Source organism: Typopeltis vanoorti, chromosome 9, assembly GCF_054136105.1.
Source record: "Typopeltis vanoorti isolate ZY-2024b chromosome 9, IOZ_Tvanoo_1.0, whole genome shotgun sequence".
Classification (NCBI taxonomy): domain Eukaryota; kingdom Metazoa; phylum Arthropoda; class Arachnida; order Uropygi; family Thelyphonidae; genus Typopeltis; species Typopeltis vanoorti.
This window is the reverse complement of record NC_143557.1, coordinates 106,601,422-106,627,780: the sequence shown is the minus strand read 5'-3', so window position 1 is coordinate 106,627,780 and position 26,359 is coordinate 106,601,422. Positions and strand designations below refer to the sequence as shown.

The window sequence follows — 26,359 nt, the reverse complement described above, 5'->3', positions numbered from 1 at the left end:
CATGCCATACGTTTTCATCTAAAAATTTACTCTTTTATTTCGTGAGCCCATAGAATTTTAACAATAACATTTTCTCCTTACTTGTGCGATATTTAGTTTCAGTTGAACATTAATAAAATACGTACTTTTCTTTGGCTAGATCGGCGAAGCAAGAATGCTTTTCATATTCCCCGTTATCTGTAGAAGAAAATGTATTGACGTAGTAATATAGTGCTATAAGCTCTGATCATGGCAGAGAGTAACAGCAATAGCTGAGCCTCAGTTAAAACTTCATTGGCTACAACACTGCCATCCATTTCCCTCCCTGGGTACCCATTTTAGTCGCTTCGTACGACATGCATGGGCTACAGTGGGCTATTCTCGTCCCGGCCACCACACGGGGGAAAATACATACGCACAACACGTTGCTGATAAGGGTGAAGCAAAATGCTTTTATAATCCCTGTTATCTGATAAGGTTGCTGTGTAGGGAAACGTTTATGAGCTAATTGCTCTGCCTGAGTGGGTACGATTTAAAGATCTTCATTTGGAAGTAAAATGGCCTTGGGTCTCCTATATTTGGAGCAGTCTGTTTCATCATAATTTTCTGCTTGTTGCACTAATTCATTTGGATGTGAAGAGGATGCTGAGAAGAACTTTACTGCCGACGACTGCAGGAAAAAGTAGATGTAGGGTATATTTGTATCTCGGTGGAGTTGGACATTTCTGATATACCATGGTGCGTTTAAGATCATGCGGAGACATTTGTTTTGCACTCTCTGTAGTTTGAGGATATTTGTACTTGAGGTGTGGCTCCAGGCTGGGGATGCATAAGTAAAATGGGTCGAATCATCAACTGATAAAGGAGCAGTTTTATTTTGCTATCCAGCTTGCTATTCCTATTGATAAGAGGATAAAGCTGTGCAATGATTTTTGATGCTTTTGTACATGAAGCTTTTATATGTGGACTGAAGGATAGTTTACTGTCCAGCAGTACACCCAGATATTTGGCTTCTGCTTTTCAGGGAATCTTGATATTAAATAGGAAGATGTCATCTTTGGGAGATATTGAGTTTTTAGTGAAGAGCATGGCGATACTCTTCTGAGGGTTTACTTGCAATCTCCATTTCGAGAACCAGTGCTCTAATCTCTGTCTCTGCAGGTTTTCTTGCAGTTTTTTGGTGACAAGGTGCGGTTTAATAGATCTGGTTAGTATAGCAGTGTCGACTGCGTATAGGGCAATGATAGATGACATTCGATTGTGCGGAAGGAAAATACATACCGTACATCTTCTATGCTTTATGAATATATCAGATATTTGATTTTCCTTTAAAGATGTAAAAGGATTTTCTCAATTTTTTTATTTGTTTATTTTTCTTTTAATTTTCATAATTTAATTATAAATGTGTATAATTATTACCAATAGTTTATTTATAATTAATTCTTTTTAATCTTTAAACGACGATGCTAGTTGTATTTATATCAAAATAATACTACTTTTCTCAAATAGAGATAATTACAAGAAGTTTTCCCACTAAGTTTTTTTGCTACACAAGAGAGAATCGAAATAGTCCTACCAGTTATAGGTATGAAAACGGACCACTTTCTCTGCCATTCTGTCACTCATCAAGACCAACATTCATTTTAATTACTGGCTGGACTAGAATACCACGACAACCTGGCAGCTGGGCAATGGTAAGTTTGTTTTTTCTGAATTCTGGTACATGAAACCTTCTTAACTTACGATGCATTGACCTTTACGTATAATAATCCTTAACGTAAAATATTTAAGTGTGAGTAAAGATTTAAGCTGGCCTTGTTAGCTGAGAGGACAACATACCAGTTCGAGCGTTTAAACCTTATGTTGGGCGTGGATGTAAAAGCCTCCCTTGGCCGAAATTGCATAACACTTTTAAGTTTATGCACTTGACTTTTTTTAAAAAAAATCTAGAAGTTCCAAGTTAATTGGCTATAATCATTGACTTAGCGCATCTGATCATTCAAAGAAGAGACGCATGCTTTTTTACTGTAATCTTAAATAATCATTACGTGCTGTACACTATTTATTATTATTATTATTATTATTATTATTATTATTATTATTATTATTATTATTATTATTATTATTATCATTATTATTGATAAACTGAAAGGAGACTCTGATGCTTAATAGATCACGTAATTTTTGTAACTGTATAAGTCTCAGTGGCTATTTTCAATGCATTATGAATTTACGGAACACGATATATTAAACAGTATCCTGCATTATATTTTTTTTAAAAAGAAAATCTAGTTTTCTTTTACTATTGCTGTCACTCAAAAGAAAGTGAAAGGAATAGATTGTGGCGCTGTAGATACAAGTTGATTTAAATGAATACTAATATGCACCCTTTTGTTAGCAGGTTAGTAGAGTACGGTATTGCAAGCGGGACATCAATGTTGAAATTATTTATTTTTCTCTTTCATGTTGATATATTGATACAGTTCCAATTTTTCTAAATCTATCTATATGGTGCGCTTGTTCAACCTTTTATTTCTAAAAATATCCACAAATAAGACTTCACTACTCTCAGTAATACGAGATTAAGAAGTTCATGACATGAGATTAAAATATAGAAACCTTTACTTAGTAGATTATACACTGCGCTTGAAATTATAAAAGCTGGATATAGTTTAAATATAGAGACATTTTATTTAATATAGAATAGACTGAATCGAGTTATAGAAGTAATGCATAGCTATGACGTCGACATAACGGAATTCAGTTATTATTTATTTATTTGAGAATGTATGTATAGCCTCGTGCAGTAAGCAAATAAATTGTACATGTTAATAGGCAGTTCATAAAAATGAATCGGTACAAGGAATTTTATAAACAGCTATGCTAACGAATTTCAGTTGCGTTTACAAATACCCATTTGTCTGGATATCTGATACATAATGGACATTGAGAACTTTATTACTGAAGTCTTTTCCAGGCTTTAGATAGTACCGAAATATACAGATGATTCCTTTTAGACACCATGCATTGGTTTACCTTTTCTAATGAGGCCGAAACGTTTTTGAAAAGAAATTATATATTCTTGTCTTAATCTTTTATGCAATCCTAAGCGAAAAGTTTGCAGGTGAAGTAGCTTCATAACTAGGCTACTTTTATATAAAGGCTGTTGACTTGTCATTAATTACCTCAGTATAACATGGCGTAAAGCACACTTCGTCTCGGACATATGCTCTACTGAAGAAGTCAACTCACATGATAGTGCGAGGAACAAACAGCCATGGCGCCCACCTTAATAAGAGGTGGGACGTCTTTTCACTGCAATGATTGCAGCAATCCTTCGGGGCATACTTTCCACGAGGTATGATAGCCATCAAAGAGAATTTTGGACCATTCTTTCTGTAGGCATGTAATGAGATCCTGGTCTGTTGTGGGGATGGACGTCCTTTGACCTCACTCAATGCTCCAGTTCATCCCGCATATGTTCACTATGTTTGAGATCAGAGCGCTGTGGAGGCTAGTCAGCAGCGTGATATTCATGTCCACAAACCACACAGGTACAGCAGCAGCAGCCGTATGACACGGTGCGTTGTCTTTCTGAAAGAGACAATGGTCAGTTCTGTAGAAACCACATAAAGTAGGAAGCACTGCATTGTCTACAATGTTCAGATACCTGTCGGAGCTCAGTCCTCGTGGCACCACAAATAGAGGTCCGAGGGCAAACTAGGAAAAATAGGATCAAGGCATTACACCGCCACCTCCGAGTTTTATAGTTGGGGTTACGCAGTATAGATATAGACGTGCACAAGCATCCGCCAAATCCACACCCGTCCATCTGGTCAGTAGAGGGTGTAGAGTGATTCGTAGCTCAATAGCACAGCTTTCCAAGTATCCACGTCACTCTAAACACGCTCTTTGCACCACTGAAGTCAATCAACGCTGCATGTTTGTTCAGGTAATGTGGGGCAAGCATACTGCGATCCTACTATGGAAATCCATGTTGTGAATCTCGGTTCTGAATGTTTTTGTGCAGATTCATGTTCCTGTCGATGCCCAAACTCCACATTTAACGTGTTGGCCGACGAATGGTTGTTTTTTTATATATTATCCTTCTCAACACCCTACGGTCATGGTCGTTGAGTGTGATGTCTCGTCAACTGAGGGTAACACTTTCAGTTGACCTGCGCTTCCATCCCAGTATGGTATCACTAATTGTTTGGCCCAGGATGGCCCAATTTATCAGCAAATTGCCGAACAAATTGGTCTGCAACATGTCATCCTATCCCAACGCCTATTTCAAACTCCGTCACTTCCCTCCTCACAGCCATTTCACTCGGACACGGTTACACTGACTTGGGAGAATCCTGTTCCTTCAATTTATACAGGATACAAACACATGACTCGTTATATACACGATGCACCTTGCTAATTGGGAGTGTCCGTTGACTTCATTCCAAGCAGTGTATATTCCTGTACATTAATAGCTGCCTTAGCGCAATTGAAAGAACAGCGGAACATTGCACCCTTCCATTGGAAAAGACCTGTGTTCGATTCTCGTCGTGACGAGGGGAATCCTTATATGGCTTTCTCAGTTGAAGGTTAGTTAGCCGATCTCTTACGGTGGTAGCAGGGTATTTTCTCCTAGAAACTCTGGTTTTTCATCCCGCGTGCAGTCAAATCGGCCTTCAGAACACACACAATTTACAGACAAAAAATGCTGTTGGTGGAAGTCCAGGGACTCATCGAGGGATGGAACCTACTCTACAACTCCATCTCCACCCTTGAATCACCATCTGACCTCAACTACACCAACTCCATCTACCGCCGGCCACCACGGGTATTTTCACAGACAACAACAAACATCCATGCTCACGGCGGGATTCGAACCCGCAGCCTTTTGGCTGGATAGGGGATACACTATCCACTTGACCAACTAGGCCGGCTATTTCGCGATGTAAGTTCATTACTATTTCAAGCCGCCATTTCTCTATTCAATATTTTTATTATTTTATTTATTAATTATTTTTTTAAAGAAAAACCTAAGATATTTGAAACATAATTTAAACGTTTCATAAATAATTTAATGACGACGAAGAATAAAATCAAAGTAACAGTTTCGATTTTTCTTGTATAAGCCCATCGGAAATTTTTTTGGAATATACTAAAACTGCAGAAACTTGCGATTCTTCGAAAACTTATTCAACCATTCAAAACATACTATACAAGAGTTTATCTAAGTCGTTTTACTTTCAATCTGCACTTTAGAATTAACTGGGACCCAATACTTTCTACGAAAACTTTGATGTCGATAATTTTTCAGAGTGAAGAAAAAAAAAGTAATGCAAATGTCTACGAACCATAAGAGCGGGAGGCGATTTCATTGATATCTTGTTCATTGTTCCGTAGTCGCACAGTCAGATAATAGGGGTAAGTGAAGGTGTTTAAATGAGGATAATACTCCGACCCTATGTTTCGCTTCAGTGGTAATCCAATCTTCAGTTAATTTATAATATTCTATCACTGCTGATATGGGAAGTTAAAAAACATTAAATTAAAGGAAAGGTCGATTTTATAAGACTCATGTCTTCAGTATATTGCACAGTTATTCAGTAGCATTTTATTGATGACGTCATCCTGAAAAGTGAAAAAAAATACTCAATGTTACAATACTTGTTCAGACATAACTGAATATCTTGATGAACTAAGGTTTAATTTTTTTTTATTTGTCAATTCAGCTTTTATATAAAAAACTCATTTTATTACCACTTAGCAAAAAATAAATGAATAATAAATAATATAAGAAAGAAACTAATAAACAAAAAAAAATAAATAAAAAAATAATAATAATATCAACTGGATCATTGTTAACGACCTATATGATATAAAACATACGTTTTACTATTATTATTTTTTTTCTCTTACCAGATTCTCAAGGATCTTCTTTTGGATAAACTCGATTGCAATGTTATTGTTGTCGACTACACATTGTTAGCATTTTTACCTTATCCCCAAGCTACGGTAGCTATGCGTGAAGTTGGGAGACAGCTTGGGTTATTTCTTATGGAAGCAATAGTAAGTATTTGATAAAGAAGAGATTCTGCCTCTATTTAATCTCATGAATAGAATTTTATAATTCTCTTCATGAGAACAGAGAAGGGAAAAACTTGCTGTGATTGGCGCAGTTTACAAAAAATATAAATTATTTTCTTATCCCATTGCAAGCATTTATTTATTTTTATATTGTTTTTAGTAAGCAAGTAAAATGATACGCGTTCATAGTATTTCTGTTTATACATTTAAATTAATAAATCTTTATTTAAATATTTAATTATAAATATTGCTAGATGAGGTTAATATTGTTAATGTAGAAACACGGTACACAATTTCTACAGTTAGTGGAAAGACAGTTCCTCGTGTGATATTTATATATTATTTTGGAGTAGGAGGTGAATTCATACTATTTCCAAAAGGGAGATTTGTCCTCCTTTTTCAGAAAATAAAAAAATAATACATAATAAAAATAAATAAATAATAATTTCCTTCTGGCATTTATAAATAGGATAAAAAACAGTACTTTAATCTGATATTTAGAAATGCCAGCTTACAGTATGCATTTTAGGTTTTTTCCCTCTATTTTCTTTATTTCCTTTCTTCCTTCTTCTTATTCTTCTTCTTTTTTTTTAATTTGCGAGAGATAAACTACACACCGTAATGTCTCTATCTCTAGCTGTCAAACTCATCCCCACCTAACATATCTGATTCACTGTGCTGTAAATAGTGAATCAGATTCTTTTATAATTAGAGGTAAAAATTTCCGGTAAAATATAATAATATATTTTATTATTCGTAGAATAATAAAATATATTATATGCATCCTTGTTTCCCATTCTTAAGTCTTCCGTAAGAATAGGAAATATGGATGAATATGGTTAAACAATTTTGTCAAAGAGCTCGAAAACATAGTAAAGGCTACAACTTTCTCAGTTTTTTGTTTTTTTTTCATGGAATTAAATATCGCATTTCGTATAACTTATTGCATATTTAATCCGCAATAATCCACCTAGTAATTGCTCCACACTTAGTCCCCGAATTGGTGAAGAAAAATAAAATAAATAGAAAGGGTTTTCTATTATTTTATTTTATTTTACTACCTCAAATACAGGGTTACAGAATTAGCTATCTATTTCTATGAAATCGGACAAGTCTATTAAAAATGACATAATTTCATGTTTATTACACGATCATGATACAAAAACAGATAGATTTATAAATCACAAGTCAAATATTTATTTGAGAACTATCGACATGTGCTCCGTTTGTATCCCTTCAAATTTCAAATCTATCCTTAGCGTTGCGAAACACATTTTGAAGCAGTTCAGAAATTATGTCCCGCACTGCTGAATGCCGCGTTCTTTAAGTTCAGCTAAACTATTGATCTTTTGACAAGATAAACATTTGCTTTTATGAAACCCCATGCAAAGAAATCCAGGGATATCAAATCCGGAGAACGCGGAGGCCAAGGTGGCAGTCCTCTACGTCCGAGAATACCTCAACAGACGCTTTCTGAATTGGTGGATTGGATGTGCAGGACCGCGACCTTAGCCTCCGCGTTCTCCGGAATTAAGAATGCCATCATCAAGACGCTCTGGTTCGAGAAACTGCTGAAGCATTTCAAGGTAGACGGTACCTGTTACGGATGCTTCCCGAAAGAAGAATGGGCCATACATTTTGGATTTAGTCATTCCAAGCCACAGTTAACGTTTGGAGTCTCTTTGCCATTCTATGACTTGAGATGGTTTTTCATTGGATCAAATACGAAAAAAATGTGTCGATTGACTTTACCACACGTGTGGGAAGTCGCCTCATCACTGAATAAGAAGTTATCCAACAAATCTCCGATTTTCGATCTGATCTGTAAATTCAGCACATTTTGCTGCTCGATTTAGATATCCTCTTCATTTAGGGCATGCAGTGGCTGAATTTGATAAGCCTTTTTGATAAGTCAGTGTCGAACGCAAGATTCTATGAACTGTTGTCTTGGATATGTTGAGTCTTCGACTGGCTTTCCTAGCCGACGTTGTTGGTTTATCCTCGAACAATTGTCGTACTCTTCGATACTGTTACGTGCTGTTTTTGAGAGTCCTCTTCCCGCTTCATCGTGTATGGATCTAGTTATTTTAAATTTGATCACAAGTTCACGAATCGCTTTGTCTGTATGACCGGTTCTGTGAAATGTCCTTGTAAATCTTTCTTTGATTTCATTACATCGCACTCCTTTGATAAGGGATGTTACAACAAAGATGCATTCGTGGGTACTCATTTTTAGGGGGTTAGGGTTCTGAAAGGAGATGGAAATAAAACGATAAAATAATCTAAACATTTTTATATTTATAACACATACTAAATATGATAAACATCAATAAACATGAATTTTTAAAACATTCGTCCCATTTGACTGAAATAAATAGTTAATTATGGTCCGCCCTGTATTTTAAAGAGAACTTTTTTGTTTTGATTTCTCCTGACAGGCATTCAAAATTCTACGCTTGAGTACTCTTCATTTAATTGGGCACAGTCTGGGAGCTCACGTGGCAGGATTTTCTGCAAAGACCTTGTACCGAATGTCATCAAATTCGGAGAAAATAAAACGAATTACAGGTGAGTAAAGATAAAGGTTATTTTTTAATTTGAAATATATTCTCTGAAGTTCATTTTCGCTTCTTGATATGATGATGTATGGTTATAATATAGTTCCACGATCTTGATTAAATGCTGGTTTTATATTTATTTTCTTATATTTTTATTACATATATGTATATATATACATATAGTTTCTATCTTTATTTGATCATAGGAAAATTGGAGTAAGTACTGGAAGAGAGAGAGGTATGAGACCGAGCAGAAGTAAGACAGAGTATATGTGTGTGTTGCAAAGTTGATGGCAGCCAGGAGACAGATCTGGAGCTGGAAGGGAATGTCATCAGGAAGGATAGTGACTTTAGATACTTGGGTTCAACAACGAAAGAGGACGGTGAGGCTGAGAAGGAAGTGGGATGCAGGATACACGCACGGTGGATGAACTGGAGAGAGATGCCTGGAGTGTTATGCGATAAGAGGGTGCCGATTAATCTAAAAGGCAAAATCTACAGGGCAGTAGTGAGACCAGCTATGACGTATGCTATGGAAACTGTGGTTCTGAGGAAAAATAACATCAGCAGGATGGAGGTAGCGGAGATGAGAATGCTTAGGTGGATGTGCGGTGTGACCAGAAAGGATCATCTGAGAAATGACTATGTAAGGGGAATGGTGAAAGTTACGAACTTAGGAGCAAAGATACAGGAGGCAAGGTTGAGATGTTTTGGTCATGTGATGAGGAGGGAAGACGAGTATGTGGGAAGAAAGGTCGTGCAGATGGATGTGCAGGATGAAGATAGATGAAGAACTTGGTCGTGGTTACAGCCCAAGACAGGAGGTTGTGGAGAAGTCTCACTACAAACAGCGACCCTACTTAAGTGGGACAAGCTGCAGAAGAAGAAGAAGAAGTTTCTATATTTGTTTATTTATTTACTCTATTTCTTTACTACTTTACTATTTTATCTGCACTGCTTCGAAAGAAGTCAACGCACACCATAGTGTAAGGAAGAAACAGCCATGCAGCTCACCTTAATAAGATGTAGTGCCCCTCTTTTTCTGCGATGAGTGGCAATCTTACAAGGCATAATTTAGAGAAGTGTATGATAGAAATTAATGAGAAGTTTGGACCATTCTTCCTGTAGGCATGCAATGAGGTGCTGGACTGTTGAGCAGTGGAAGTCCTTTGACGTCACCCGACGCTCCATTTCAGCGCCAACATATTTATAATAGGATTGAGATCATCTCAGTCAAGTGTGGTGGCGTTCACATCCATAAACTACGCAGTTATAGCAGGCAGCTTTATGACACCGTGCATTGCATTACTAAAAGAGACAATGGACAGCTCAGTGGGAACGCCACAAACTAGGAAAGATTGCATCGTTCAGATATTTCTCAGAGTTCAATGTTCGTGGCACCACAACAGAGGTCCATGCAAAACAAGGAAAAATGGAGCTAAACTCACAACATGAGTTTCCATGTTGTGAACTTAGGTTCTTAATGATTTTGTGCAGATTCGTGTTCCATTCGATGCTTGGAACTTCGCATTCAACGTGTCAGCCGACCAATTGCGGTTTTTACATAGTATCCTTCTTTGCACCCTACCGTCACATTCGGTGAGTGTGGTGAGTCGTCCACTGTAACGCTTGCAATTGACTCCTTGCGATTTGTAGTATCACTGTTTGTTGACTTGGGATTTTCCAGTTTGTCAACAATTTGCTGACAGATAGGGGCTGCAACATGGCATCCTATCACAGCGCCTCTTTCAAACTATGTCAGCTCTCTTCTCGCAGCAATTTCACCCGGACATAGTTCCACTGACCTGGAAGCATCATATTTCTCCAGTGTTTACCGGCTACAAACATGTGACTCGTTACATGACATGATGCACCTTGCCCATGTGGAGTATTCGTTGAATTCTTACCAAGCAGTATATAGAGAAATAATTGTTTGGCAAAGTTTATTATCCTCATAACATATTCAGAATATTTATAATATATATAATTATGTGTTGCTATTGCATTTCTGTTCACTACAAATATTCAGTCCATAAATTTAAGCAAATAATGTTGCATAAACGCTCATACATAATAATAATAATAATAAGATATTTTACATTTTTACATAGATATTTACAATGATTCATTTAATATGCTAAGAGTCATCATCTTTTTCATTTTAATAATATTGGTTGGAATAATTTTATATCAATACATATGAATTCTTTGCATTTTATCTATTATAATTATATTTCACTAATAATTTTTTCCCCATTTTGTCGTTTGTATTTTTATTTCAATATGTTTATATATTCTGTATTTGATACAGATATTTTTCAACATATAATTTAATAATAAATTATAATAATAAGTCTATATCAATATCTAAGTTTATTAGTGTACAGTGTATCTACATATATACTATTCAAACATTTGTTACATTTTTTATCACAACCAAAATTCAGGTTACAAATTTCTGAGTATATTCGTTTATGATATTCTTGTTTGTTTGGGTGGGTGGCAATTCTGCTATCTTCCTCGAAACTTCTGCTTAGCTTATATGAGGAAGATAATGGATGGTGGTGGTTTCGTGATTTAGTTTTGGTACCCATCGCAAGCCAGATGTGGATTTAACTGTTTATATATATATGCTTAGAAAGATATATATGAAGATAAATAATGAGCATGGATTTAACTGTTTATTTAACTGTTTAACTGTTTATATATATATGCTTAGAAAGATATATATGAAGATAAATAATGACCTTTTTGAAGGGAGGAAATTTGCATGTGGCGTGTTTATGTCCTTGTGTTGGTGTTTGAGAGGAAGTCATATAGTGTATGTGTTTGTGTGTATGTGTGTGGAAGCTTCGGGTGGCTTTTCCTTAGTAATCATTATATATTGTTATTATACGTGTATATAATTATATATACATTTTATCATCATTCAATCCAATATCGTCTAAAATCGTGAGTTTTCTGTCTCTGTTTGAGTAATCAAAAAAATCAACAGAACGAATAGAATTAATACAGAGAAAAATGTAAGAAAGTTAAAAGGTTATGATTGAGGGGGGGGGAAATCAACCATATATACACGTCGATGATTTTGCAGGACTGGTTGGCCAATTGGTTAGCGTAAGTGTTTGCACTTCAACAAACAGAATTAGGTTCGTTTCGAATCCTACTTTAGGCATGCATGTTTGCGAATTAGTGTCCAGTGCCATATATAAAGATTGGGTTAGTTGACATTTCTCTTAAAGAGGTGAAGGTTATAGTTGAAATCCTGGAATTATCTGATAGTCATATTAATAATGCCTTTCGCAAAATGATCAAGCACATAACTAAGTTACGTTTGTATGGCCGTGTGAATATTACACAGGAGCGTTGGTTGGACAGTTTGTATTCATATTTGATGGCTGCAATTCATAAAAAAATGTATCAGTCCGCTCCGATATTTTCAATCCTTCTATTTTTCTATCGGAATTCCATGAAAGGTTTTAAAGATATACACATATTTAGAACAGTTATTATGCTAGAGTTCTTAGATAATTATAATCTGGGTTCCTTTGCTCGAGAAATCAAACACTGCTATTTAAAAAACAAAACAAAAAAACAACCAGTCTCCCATCGGTTGAGGAAAACTGCCACCTCAAGACTTTTCCAAACATCCATGTTTACACTGGGAAATCACTCATACGGCCTATTGTTTGAAGGGCGGGTAAGTAGCAATACGTTCGACTAATATGGACGGCATAACTAGATATTTGCAGGGAGCAAAGGAGCAAAACGTACTGCAATTATATACATTCCAATGACCCACATCTGACTGAAAATCTGAATTCAATAATATTTTGGGTTTTAGGATGCATACAAGATGGAGTCTACATGTTTCAATTGCTCTTTGAATTGGATAATTTTTATTATAAAAATAAGTTTGGTTTATATGAACCAAAATTAATGAACAAGAAATAATGCCATTCAACAGAGTTCTGGAAAAAATAAAATGTTTTTAAATATCATAATAGTTCTTGGGAAATGCATATTGGGATCGATAAAAGAAAATTCAGCTGAACAATTTCAAATTGAAAGTGCATTTTATGTAATAAGATTTTTTAAAAAAACGCTAGCAATGGGCAATGGATTAAAAAAAATTCAAAACTGTAATCGTGGTGATGTACTCGTTGGCTTTACAATTCTTTTCTTTTTTTTTCCTGAAAACAAAAACGATCAGAATTGATAATAATTCCGCTTTGGCTTCATGGAATTCAATTTAATAAAATGTTAATATTTTGAATTATTATTAAATTTGTTCCATCATTTGGACATTTTTAATTCTAAATTAGACAAACCAAATCTTGTGTGCTAGAAAAATATCGAAAAAATATTGATTTTTATTTCGTTTACGTATTTCATTTGGACCGCTAACTAACGGTAAGGATACCCTCAAGACACCAATCATAATAAGAAAAAGCAATCGTATTCATTTTGAGACTATTGCAATGCAACCGGAAAACGGCCTTCAGATAGTACAGTGACCCAAATATGTAAGTAACTGGAAGTGGAGGGGGTGCGGCTGTAGGTGATGTATATAATCTCACTACCACATACCCCCCCCCCGTCTCCCGAAGTCATACTTGCAGTAGTAGTATGTGAGAGGTGCTATCAAAGCCACATTATACGAAAAGAGACTGATCGCTCACCATATGGCCGTCATATCCAAGAATGTATTTCCGCTCACTGACTGTTCCTATTATCTTTTCATCTATCCCCTAATGGAAACATCAAACAAAAATAGTATCAATGCGATTAAAATAAACCTCTATCAAATACTAATTTCTACAAAAATGAATCAAAGGTATATTAATCATACTGTTATACTTTAAAAATCACTTTTTCTAATCCACGTTAAGAATATCCATACCAGGAACGCCAAAATGAATGACTATCGCCATCACTTACAGACACATCTAGACCAGAAATCCTATTTTTGATAGAAACCCAAACTGTAGCTACAGCAACTTTACAGACCTTTACAATGTACAAAGAACACACGGAGCTATTCATTTCACAACGTGGTGGTACCTATCTTTTGTGAAGTTGGAGACAGCTTTCCAGAGAATAGCAAATTTAGAAGCATTTGTTTTTTCTACGTCCTCTTGTCTAGCATAAAGTTTCATTCTTCAATTCAGTCACATTAATGTAGTGTAGATACCGCTCAACAAATTCCTTAAACTACTATGATCTCATCACCTTCTTATTTCTGAAACATGACTTCCTGTAATCCAGCTAGTCATCATCCTAGATGATCTTAATTTCCATGACTCCAATGGTATTTCCATTTCAACACCACTGACCAAGCTGGACGCAATACAGAATAACTAGCAATAAGCAATGACCTAAAGCAAATCGTTCTTCTACCCACCCTAATACCTGATGACACTTTCCATTCTCCCAATACCCTTGATATTTTCTTAACCAGTTCTCCTTCTAACTCTCTCTCTCTCTCTAATCATAATCGTGAGCAAGTTTCCTTTCTCTCAGAACACACACACCTCTCCTAACCTTTTGTTCCTTTTCACTAAAAGACATTAAAAAGTAGGACTTCTATTCTTTCTTTCGATGGTTAGACCACGGTTTTGACTGTCCGGGTCTACACACCTGCTCTGCGAATGTCTTAGAAATTAACCCCATCGGCATGCGTACCTTCATTCTCCATTCCTTCCAAAATTCCACCTCATATTCCAAGTCATAGTTTAACAAAACGCGTACCAATTATCTGAAATGAAAGACAAAATCAGCACATTACAAGGGACTGCTTGCAACAAAATGACAAACTGCCTTAGCTTATGCAGAACACTCAGTGCATGCAAAAGAACGATTAGGAAATAGAAATCTGACTTGAAATGGCCAACAGCAAAAATTTCCCCTCATGTTCAAATGGAAATCGCCTTCTAATCGATTGCAAGAGCAATCAAGATTCAACTTCTCATCTGCATTTTAATCTCTAATCCTAACGGCGCTACTGTTAAAGTACTGAAATATCAAGCTGACCTAAGACTATTGCTTCTCCTCCAGCGCCTGCATAGATAACCGAGGCAAATCTCGTCTTACCATATCAGCCATACCAGAAACAGTTATTCAGTTTCTGGTATTTAGTGCTAAATATTTAGTATTATGCAGGAGCGTATTTAATATGTAAATGCCATTATATTTTAGTGTCTAAGTTATTTGTAAAAAGAATACTAAATAAACTTAGATATAAATGTTTTCTGGTTTGAGCTGCATCTCTCCAATTGTAAACTCAAACTTTGTGCTTAAAGCCTATTCCAGAAATAAAACTCTGAGGTCCAACCAAAGACTGCTCGTACTGAATCCTCTAGTGTAGCTTCCTCCAAACAAGATTTAACTGATCTCTTAGGCCGATCTCCTGAGGAAGTGATTTCCTGCAATCTTATAGTGGAACAGGGTATAGTAAGCAAGGCGATGATATTACAAACCATGCAATGAAAATAATTTACCTTTTAGTGATATTCAAAAAAAAGGCAATTTATCCTTTTAAATTTTGCATTGTTAATAACGAGTTATTATGGCTACTTGATATAGATCATCGTAAATGTGATGTAACTCTCATTGTATTCGTAGGTCTTGATCCTGCTGGACCATGTTTTCGTGAGCAACTGCCAGAAAATCGTCTTGATAGAAGAGATGCTGATTTTGTAGACACCATTAACACCAATTCAAGGAAGCTGTACAAACCAAGTGAGCAAGGAAAGAAAATGATAATTTTATTTAAATATTTTATAAAATAATAAGTAACTAACTAAACTGAGCAAAATGCATGGGGTATTTTGAATTACAAACAGTTTTGGCTACATCGGATTGCTTAAGACCATATTATCGGGATCATGGAGCGTCTCTCTCCAATCTTCATCTCACAACTTGGAGCTAGTGTCAAATCCGAGCGAAATAGCAATTAAGTTGTCAATCACATCATTTGTACAACAATAATAGACTGATAATATTTGCCTAAGTATCACTTGCTATAACTCGATAATTCATTCATGAATATTTATATTCAGATTTTGTTGTGTGCTGTGTTCTTGCTCATTATTTATTATATTTTGAAATTATGAAAATAACAAATGTAATTATGGAATTACTTTTGAGTTATAATATTAATAAAATATGCTGGGTACTAATTGGTTAAAAACCATAGAGGGTTATAGCATTCGTTTGAGTTTTTACTCTTCAAAGGAAATGAAAAATGGAAAACAAAATTCTAAGAACCTAAAAAGTATAACGAGAATAATTATAATAATGAACAGTAAAATCGTATAAAAACATTATAATGTAGGCAGTTATACAGACAGAATAATACAATAAGAAACAAAGTGGGAAATATCTGGCCTGGTGATCCAGCCAAAAAAAAAACGGCTGGAGACCGCGTCGATGTTGTCTTCCACTTGTCAGGTGTTTTCAATCTATTCTACTCCTATATAAGTCCATTCTCCTCCGTATACAATCAGATAAAATGGTTTATAATGACAATGAAACGACCCAAATCTATGATCTCAAATTGTTGTAGAAAGATGCGAACTTTCAGTTTTCCCTGTACAATGTTGTGAATTGCGAGTTTCCTTAAGAATTATACTAGGATATATATCTTCTTTCATTTTCTTGGAAATGTGGCAAATAGGCATAGAAGTAATTCATAATTCTTAGGAAGATTCTATTTTTCTCAGTTAAGCACAAGACTCGATAAGAAAGGATATTCCTAGTAAGGGACCTCTCAGTATGATCAAACCCTACAGAAGGCTGACACAGTGAAATTTTCCAAACATTTTGATTAACGTATTCTCTGGTTCTCAGAAGGTCACTAACCACACTGAACCGCAGCATGACGAAGAAAGTTTACATGAATTGAAATCCGGACAGTTTTCAGAACGTCAGAAAATCGTCAGTCTTGCAATACTTGGAGATTACTTGGAGTGAGAATCGTGAGTGAGGAGTGAGTTCAGGAAGCAACCATCCGAACCACTTTGTATATGGGAAATGCGTTCTGATAGGAATCCATTTATTGGTGTTGAAGTCGTCTCTTTTTTGTAGATATTTTTAATTACTGACTTATGCATCCAGACATAAAATACCAATTTTCTTTAGGATACTTTTAAAGGAAGTTGTGTTTTACATTGTTAAATGTTTTTCCCGGTCCATTAACACAAGGGTGTGTGCGTGTTTAGTTCTTTGTTCATCACTAGAAGGATCTCCCAGCAGAAATAAACTGAGTTATAACGACATGTCTGGAATTCTGTATACACTTGAATAATAGTACGAACATTTCAATGCCTGTTTAAATTCAGTAGCAGAACATGTTTGCAAATATTTTGTAGTCTCTATTTGTCAAGGAAAATGGTCTCACTTACTAAATCTGTTCCGGTCTCTCCCCTTTTCTTGGGTTAAATTTTCACTGTTCACAAAATCAGCAAGAGAGAAACGTTTTCGGAGGCCCACCTCCGACAAGTTGGTACTGGGATCCTAAGTACACCGTCCAACCTCTGTTAAATGAGGCTGTGCTAGTGGACAATGATAGAACAGGTGTGTGTCAACGTTTCGATTCTGTGGCTACCAACAATTTGTAACATCATATAAAGAAGAATTACAGTTGATGATATATCTCTCTGTAATATCATTAATTTTATTTTTTTTTAAACTCAGACAATATTCGTTTCATTATCACCATTGTAATTTATTTCATTTGATTGCATAATGAGGCAGGTGCAGTCGCACCATCTGAGACGATATACGATTTAACTTTTTTCTCGGAACTCGCTGTAGGCGATCCTCCAAGGCAAGTCCCGGTGAAATAATTATACTTCCAGATGTTTTGGGTATTCCAGAAGCGCACTTGATCATTCATGCCCGAATCTGGCGATTCAAATCAAACAAATCAGATAGTTTCAGTATAAAGGAGTTAGCTGAACTACTCAGACACCATTCTATAAAAGTCTTTATTATGCGACATGTAAAACTGTACCACTCTGGCACTACCGCCACACCTGAGAAAGCGTGGTGAGAGGTCCAGAAATAGTTGGAAAAGTGCTAGAAAATAATTAATTAGAACGTCTCCTAAGTGTGATTGGCTCCGAATGCTTTCCGTATGGTTCAGATAGTTAGTATTATATGCGCATTTTGCATCAGGAAGGGTTTTGTTATGGGTTCACCTAAAAGCATCAGTCCATCTGAAAGACTGCTAGAACCGAATTGTCCGTAACGTTTTACCTTAGTTTTGTCTGCCTTAGAAGATCACTGACCGATCTGAGCTTGTGGCAGTTTGCCAAAGTAACTGTGGATGGAGTCGGAATCTAAAGCCTTTGACAACATCCTCAGCACATGTGACTATCTTGCTCTGTTTGGAATCAGAGGGAGCAGTACTTCTCTGACGCGGTGATCTCACTGTACACTCGATTCCTGGTAAACATATTTCTTAAGCTGTTTTTATTCTGCAACAAATTATTTTCGTAAATATTTCACATAATCAGTGTTTGTCAAGGAAATAAGCCTCCAACGACGCCATTAGTCAAGTCCTATATACGTATATGAGTTCAAGGTCTCCTCATTGGCCTCAGATTGCCACTAAAATCAGCAGACGTTAAAACAGGAATAAAAATAGTGAGATATCCAAAGCAGACAGTGAAAGGGCCTCAGTTGACCGCGTTTAGTTGTTGATTCATTTGACTTTTAAGCTCTGTGGTGAGTAGTCGTTTTCCACAGTTTTCCCTCTAAATGAAAAACCCGAAATATCGAATGACAGACTTAATATACACAATGTAAGGTGCTGTTCTCCACAGTTTTCCCTCTAAAGGAAAAACCCGAAATATCGAATGACAGACTTAATATATGGGGGTGAAATAAATATAAATATCTGATATTATACAATGTTAGGTGTATGAGAGAAAATAGCTTTATTCTCTTATCGGACAAATATTTTCTCACAACTTTGAAGAATTTAAACATTATTATTTTACAATAAATTCTTAAATATAAACTTTTCATAATTTTCGAAAGTGCTTTAAAATCTACCTTATGACAGTAAATCGAATGTTATGAATATATCATATCTACTTTCCTTAATTTCTGATATCTATCTTAATTTCTTATTTCTCGTATGTCACGAATGTTCACTTTTCTTCATAAAGAAAACCATACCTTAAGTTCTATTTCAGTTATTACTGAAAACAAAAAAAAAAGTATTTGCTGAAAAAAAAAAACAGCCATTACTGATGATAAAAAATTCGGAGTTTGTTTCAATTTTAGATCTCTTATTTAGATCCTTAGCATTGTACATATTGTTATTCCACCTTTATGAAAAATATTCTACGGTGGTAATTATATATAAGGTGATTAAACTTTGTGTTTTTGTCCAAAGGTGTAGGTTTATACGACGAATTGAATGGTTTAGGGATATATGAACCCATTGGAGATTTCAACTTCTACGTCAATGATGGTTTTGCTCAACCTGGCTGTCCTGTTCCTTGTAAGTTATTCAAATTATTTTTAATACAAATTCAGAACAGTCGTGATTTTGGCATAGGGTAATTTCTAGAACTCCTGCATAAACAACAATTCACTGAAATTAAAAGACCAAATAACAACCATAAATACATTAACTTATTTATATTATTATTATTATCATTATTATTATTATTATTATTATTACATGATACCTCCAGGGAGTCCAAAGACTCATCGAGGGAGGGCACCTACTCAAATCTCCATCTCCACCATTCAATTCACCAACTATAGGGAACCTCATCATCTACACCAACGCCATCTACTGTCCACCACCACCACTAGTATTTTCACAAACAGTCACAAACGTCCATGCCCAGGGCAGGATTTTGGCTGGAGAGTGGAAACGCTAATCACTCGGCCAACCAGACCAGCAATATAAATAAGTTAACATTAATTGAAATGTCTAATGAAAAATTACATTTACTGAATAAGAAAAATTAGTACAGTAATAAAATAAAATAATACAGTAAGAAATATATGTAACTTAAATTGAAGCATTGCACTGATATAAAAACATTAAAAAAATGGAAAATCGCAAGAACAGGAATTGATTTTGAATTTATCTTAAAGAACTTCGTTACAAAAATCAATCTACCTCGAATATTTATTGTTCTTATGCCTCCGTTGTTTGTTTTTGGAAGAACAAAAGCACATGGGCCCTTCGAGGGTAAGAACTAAGTTCGATAGTCGACATGACGAGATAAATTTTTATATGAGCCTTTTTTCTCTTAAAGGAGAGCTACCCGATCTCATATGCTTGAAGAGGGGATGTGTTCCTCTGCTCCAAGGATCTCGGGTTTTTCTTGCAGCAAAAGGAAAATCAGTCAGCGAACACAGGCAATTAATATTCAAAATACTAGCAGTCGGCGCTGAATTGGCGCCTTGTGCGATGGTACACTGTGCTGTAGATCGTTTAGTTTCACATAGTGACCTCCCTACCACATTATGGTAGGGAGGTCACTACCCAGACCGGTTTCGGCCTTTTTTCAGGCTTCATAAGTGAGTAGCTAGACCTAATACCAAAGTGTATAGCGAAAAGAACTTATATACTCTGCGATACGAGTTTCCATAATGTAATAACAGCATACATTTCCTAGGAAATGTGTTTTTACATTATGGAAAATACCAAAGAATAGCGATCAGAATTTACCGACTTTGCTACGAGTCTTCCGGTATTGCACTACGCGCTAGGGTCACTTGCATTTGCTCACGCCAGTGGTCGCCAATACTTTATAGTTAACTATATTCGGCATGAAACTCTCTGATTCCAATCTTTGAGTTTCTTATTCGGTTTTAAAACTATGTGGGATTTAATGTCCCCTTAATTTAAATAATGTTTTCAATGCCGAAATGAATCTTATTAGCTCTTCATACTTAAGTTAGTTTAATGTTTACACATAAAATACAATTAGTTATTATAATTTATACAGTACTGGGTCCGCGCGGTTAGTCGAGTGGCTATGCGCTTCGCTACCATATGCATGGGGAAGGAGTGTCCTGGATTCGGTTCCCGTCGACGACGTGAGGAGCTTAAGGATCTGCCATAGCCAAGTCAGCCGGTCTTCGGTGTGGAGAGCAGGTTTTTTTCCCCAGTTTTTTTAACCCCGTGAACAGACGCTTCCACAGACATGGGATACTACCTGGAATAAGGAGCACCCAACCTATTCCCCGGGATTATCGGTTACGGAAGCTTACGCGGTAAAACTGCGTAGGTCTTCACGAAAGCATAACAGACGATGAGGTCAATACTGTATGAAGTTACATTATTTCAAAATTACGCAAAATACTACCGCATACATCACAACTACGTTATACTTTGCTAATCGCGTACAAACACTGACCATTGGTTTCGATAACAAAAAGCACTTCTAATATGTATGAATATCTTCTTCTTCTTCTTCTTCCCTTCAAGTATTAGGCCTACTGGCCTGGTACGGAACTATCCTTAGCTCTTCTAAGCCATAAGGTGGTTAGCCCTATGCCTGCAGGTGTGTCCTATGTCTGTCGATGCGTGTGTTCGTGGGTTCATGTATGAATGTGAAAATTCGAAAATTACATCTTTATTTTTTATCTTTATTTTTTACTTTTTCTTAATAATCTTAATTTCTTAATAATAATAATAATAATAATAATAATAATAATAATAATTATTATTATTATTATTATTATTTCAGTAGTAAGAGTCGTAATTTGGTGATAAAATTAATTTTATATCTGCTAGTTTGTCTTTCACACTTCTCACATCAACTTCCATAAAACTACAACTCTCACACAGTTAAATACAATACGATTCAGTACAATGTCCCAGTTCATATTACCTGATGGTCATATGAATTGGGACTACCATATTAATCATCTACAAGGTCAACCGAATTAGTCAGCAAATTATATCGATTAAGAGGCATATCTACACGTCTTAATGGGAAACCATCCTAACGTGTGCAACAACAGGACATACATTGTGTGCCGACCAATGAAACACACACACACCAATATTATTGAAATACAAAATAATAAATGATTTGAACAAAGAACCGATGCTTTTTTTTATTAATAATCCAATGATAGAACGCAAGACATAATTTAAACACCTAATACTGCAGTGTAGATACCAACGGTACCTATAAAATACCTGGAAACAAGTGACAATCTTGATTAACTTTCTTTAAATATCTTTGACTTTCTTAATATGCCTTTCACGTTTTCTTAATCAGTAATGTGATCAAAGAAAAAATAATAAATAACAAATCAAATGAATAAGAAAAAATATTAAAATTTCAGTTATTATAGAAAGGGAACATATACATGAACTACTTTAAAGCGAATTTTCTAAAATAATATGTTGGAATGTAACTTCATGTTTATTGTTACGTGGATAAAAATTTGTACTATCAATATGTGCTATCGAAAATTATATTTATTATTATTATAACACATTAGAGAAAGATAATGAAATCATGGTTCTAAAGTATTTTTCAAGTTAATTGCTATTTTCAAAGGTATAAGTACATATTTAAAGTAATGTTTCGCTTCAGAAATGTCACTTAAAATTATTTATTTATTTATTTTAATTAATTAATTAATTAATTTTATTTATTTATTATTTATTTATTTTTATTTATTTATTTATTTATTACTTTTATTTATTTATTTATTTATTTATTTAATATTTATTTATTTATTTATTTATTTAATATTTCATTTATTATTTATCATAATCATCATGCCTATCAAGCATTTAGACCTACAGTGGAGTGTTCCGGCATCAGATGTCATTGTTGAATCTTATAAGAGGACGTCCTGGTTTTCTTTTTCCTAATGGCTTGTACTTTAAGGCTTGTTTTGGTGATCTTTCTGTTTTCATTCTTTGAACGTGTTCCATCCATTTATGTTTATATTTTTTAATTTTTTCTAGTACTGATTCCTGATTTAATTCTTTCATAAATTCTTCGTTTCTTTTGAGATCAAATAGGGTATACTTTACAGTTTTTCTCATAAACTTCATTTCAGCTGCTATTAATCTTTGTTTGTCTTTTTGTTTCATTGTCCAGATTTCACTTTCATACAATAGGACTGGTAGAGTTAATGTATTGTATACTTTTAGTCTCGTTTGTTTTTGAACTAGGTTTGGTTTAAATATAGAGTTAATTACACCTGTTATTTTTAAATATTTTGCAATTTTTACGTTTATATCTTTTTAATTTTCATATGTAATTATACATCCTAAGTACCTAATGAATTCATCTGTTCTAAGATCTTGTTATCTATTACTATTTTTGTTCTTACCGGATCTTGTCCTATGAAGGCCATCATTTTTGTTTTTTCTGTTGATATTATCATTCTATAATCTTAAAATATCTTTCTGTAAGTTATCTTCAGAATTTGTAATTATTATTTGGACATCGACAAAAAGGAGAGTGTTTAAGTTCACAGTAGAAAGTTTAATACCTTGGTGGGGAATTTTTATTCCATTATTTCATTTAGGTAAATATTAAAAAGATTTGGTCAGAGGGGGAGGGAAATCCCTGCCGGACTCCTTGGTTTATCTCTCTCGTATATAATAGCTCATGATTTAATCTTATTTGTATTTGATTATTTTCATATATACTTGTGATAGCTTGTAGGATATTATTTGGTATTTGTCTTTCTTTTAATATGTTAAATAAAATGTTTCTTTTAACTTGTCAAATGCTTTTTTAAAGTCAATAAATGTAATATGTGTTTTTAAATTGTATTCTCTTCTTTTCTCTATTATTAATTTTAGGCAAAAGGACGGGTCTATACATGATTGTCCTTTTCCATATCCATTCTGTACTTCTAAAATAAAGTTTTTAGAATATTTTATTAGTTTGTTATTTAAAATTCTGCTATATGTTTTGTAGCAGGAATTTAATGTACTTATATCTCTATAATTTTTAGGGTCATCTCTATTAACTTTTTTAAAGATAGGAATCACGATTGCTTTTTTTTCCCATTCTATTGATGGGTTACCAGTTGAATAGATTTTATTTAAAAATAATAGGAGTCTTTCTTTGAACCTTGTTGTTGCATATTTATATAGTTCAGAACCTTGCTTATCTTCTCCAGGTGATTTTTCGTTTCTTGTTTCTTTCAGTCTGATTTCTAATTCTTCTTTAGTTATTTCCTTTTCATTTTCATTAAATCTTTGCCAGTTATATATTTTAAAATATTTATCTGTACACAATTCTGTATAGAAATTTAGAAATTCTTCTAATTTCAATTTGGTTTCGGTGTTTAATTTTATGTTTTCTTTGGTATCTGTATTTAAGTATTTCAAAATCTTATATACACTGGGGTTTTATTTTATATAAATCATGTTCTAAATTAGAAACAAATTTGTTCTATGATTCTCTGTCTTTTAGCTATGGCTCTTATTCTTGTATATTCTATTTCATCTTCTAATCTTTTACTGCTTAACCATTTATAATAGGCTTCGTTTTTCATTTTGATTATTTCTTTGATTGTATCATCCCATATCTTCAGTTTTTTCCTCTTATTGAATTTTTTGGTCTTTCCTACGCTTTCATTTACTGTTGCATTTAGCATCGTTTTTATATTAAGCCATTTTATTTTTATTTCTTCATTTCCTTTTATTTTATCTAAATATTGGTTAATTCTTTGTTCATATAGCCATTGTATATTTGTGTCATTTAATAATCTAGTTTTATAAACAAATGTTTTAAATTTTCTTTCTGTTCTTGTTATTTGTAGCCTGGGTGGTAATCTTAATTTTATTTTAATGAGGAAGTGGTCACTACTTATTTCATATCCTCTGTGAATTCTAACATCTAAAGAGAACCTTGATGTCGTGTCATTTAAGATAAAATAATCTAATATTGATTTCCATCCTCTTGCTGCCCAAGTATATTTATGTACATTTATGTATATTTATTTATTTATTTTTATTTTTTTTATTATTATTTATTTATTTATTAATTATATTTTATTTATTTAATTATATTTTTATTTATTTATCGCAAATACTTCACAAGAAATAACGTCAGTAGTAATCTGATGCAATGTGTTACCTTCTTTTACATTTTCTTTTTATCTAATACAGTGTTTTGCTTTCCCATGGTTGAAGAGTGTTTATGTAGTCACGATCGTGCACCAGATTTGTTTATTGAGTCGGTGGCGAATAAGAACTGTAGCTTCTTCAGTGTGGAATGCAACAGTGCGAAGAGCTACAAGAAGGAACTATGTTCTTGCAAAAACAAGAATAGAATTGCTGTGATGGGATTTTACGCAATACATTATAAGCCAAAGTTCTCTCAAGGTATTCATAAATTCTATGTGAAAACTACCAGTGGTCCCACTTTCTGTATACCAAACTCATGCGGAAGTGGCTTTGTAATAAATAATGAAAATCAAAACATAATTTAATTTCTTTATAAAAAAAAAGGAAAGAAAGATTGGAATTAAAAATGTCAGGAACTTGGATACTTCATTCCAAAATGGTTGTTAAAACAATAAAAATGACTGAGAACCATTGTTTATGTTTTTTTTTGTAAATATAGAGATAAATACAATTATTTATGTTTATTAAATACAACTATTTATGTTTATTAAATACAACTATTTATTTGTATGGGTTAATAAATCTAATACATACATTTGTCAATAGCAAAATTTGATTTAAAAGGAAGTGTGCTTTGTATTATGGGATATTAAAGCAATTGGTGTGATGAAAGCGTATATATTCAACTAGTCCAGTAATGAAAATAATTCAAACACTAATTTTATTTACTTATAAATTTAGGTTTAGAAAGAATTAATTTAAAAATAATTTATTGCCTGCTATAACTCAGTACAAAATTTAGAAAATTCTGTTAATACTCTTATACACCTTTTATTTATTTATATATCTAAAATAGAAAATGCCGACAAAAACGTTTAATAAATAAATATGATTTATGGATGAGGGTCAATCGACCGTGAGATGCGGTCGATTGGTTCATTAATGCCCTTGGGGGTGATGGATAGCAACGCAAAGCTGTACCAATGAAGTTTAACTGAGGTTCGGCTGTTGCCCTTACCCACTTGGGCGATGAGTTTTTGAGTTCGCTCTCTTAAGGTTTTTGCCTTAAGGGAGCACTTTGAGTCACCGGGGAAGGTGTTCTCCGGCACGGCCCGCTGAGGGGCTTTGTCGGTGAATTATTTTCCTTGGAATTTGAGCGGTTCTGCTCGGTAATCGAGTTTCACTGAGTAGAACCAACGCTGAGATTTGGACGGTCTTTCGCCCACGAATGAGTGGCCTAGAGATCGTTCATATTTTTGAGATTGAACCTTTACTTACATAGTCGATTGGTTCAATTTCGCCCACGAATGAGTGGCCTAGAGATCGTTCATATTTTTGAGATTGAACCTTTACTTACATAGTCGATTGGTTCAATATGAGATATGAGATGCCCATATAGGGTAACGGATGGCAATGCTGAACCAATGAAGTTTAACTGAGGTTCGGCTGTTGCCGTTATCCTGGGTTAATGAGTTCGCTCTCTTAGGTTTTGCCCTAAGGGAGCAATTGAGTTACCGGGGAAAGTGTTCTCCGGCACGGCCCGCTGAGGGGTACTTGCCGGTGAATTATTTTCTTCGGAATGAGCGGTTCTGCTCGGTACTCGAGTTTCACTGAGTAGAACCAACGCTGAGATTTGAACGGT

General features: G+C 34.5%; 1 protein-coding gene across 1 annotated transcript in view; it reads left to right on the top strand.

The window, feature by feature from the left end:
• LOC150103384 (lipase member I-like) overlaps positions 1 to 25,161 on the top strand; it is a 40,403-nt gene extending 15,242 nt beyond the window's left edge. The window contains exons 2-7 of the mRNA XM_090398513.1: positions 1,489 to 1,673; positions 5,902 to 6,048; positions 8,505 to 8,634; positions 15,249 to 15,365; positions 19,033 to 19,140; positions 24,760 to 25,161. Coding sequence (XP_090254639.1) covers positions 1,671 to 1,673; positions 5,902 to 6,048; positions 8,505 to 8,634; positions 15,249 to 15,365; positions 19,033 to 19,140; positions 24,760 to 25,082 — 828 coding nt within the window. The 5' untranslated portion in view covers positions 1,489 to 1,670 and the 3' untranslated portion in view covers positions 25,083 to 25,161. The remainder of the gene's footprint in view (positions 1 to 1,488; positions 1,674 to 5,901; positions 6,049 to 8,504; positions 8,635 to 15,248; positions 15,366 to 19,032; positions 19,141 to 24,759) is intronic.
• Positions 25,162 to 26,359: the final 1,198 nt, after the last annotated feature.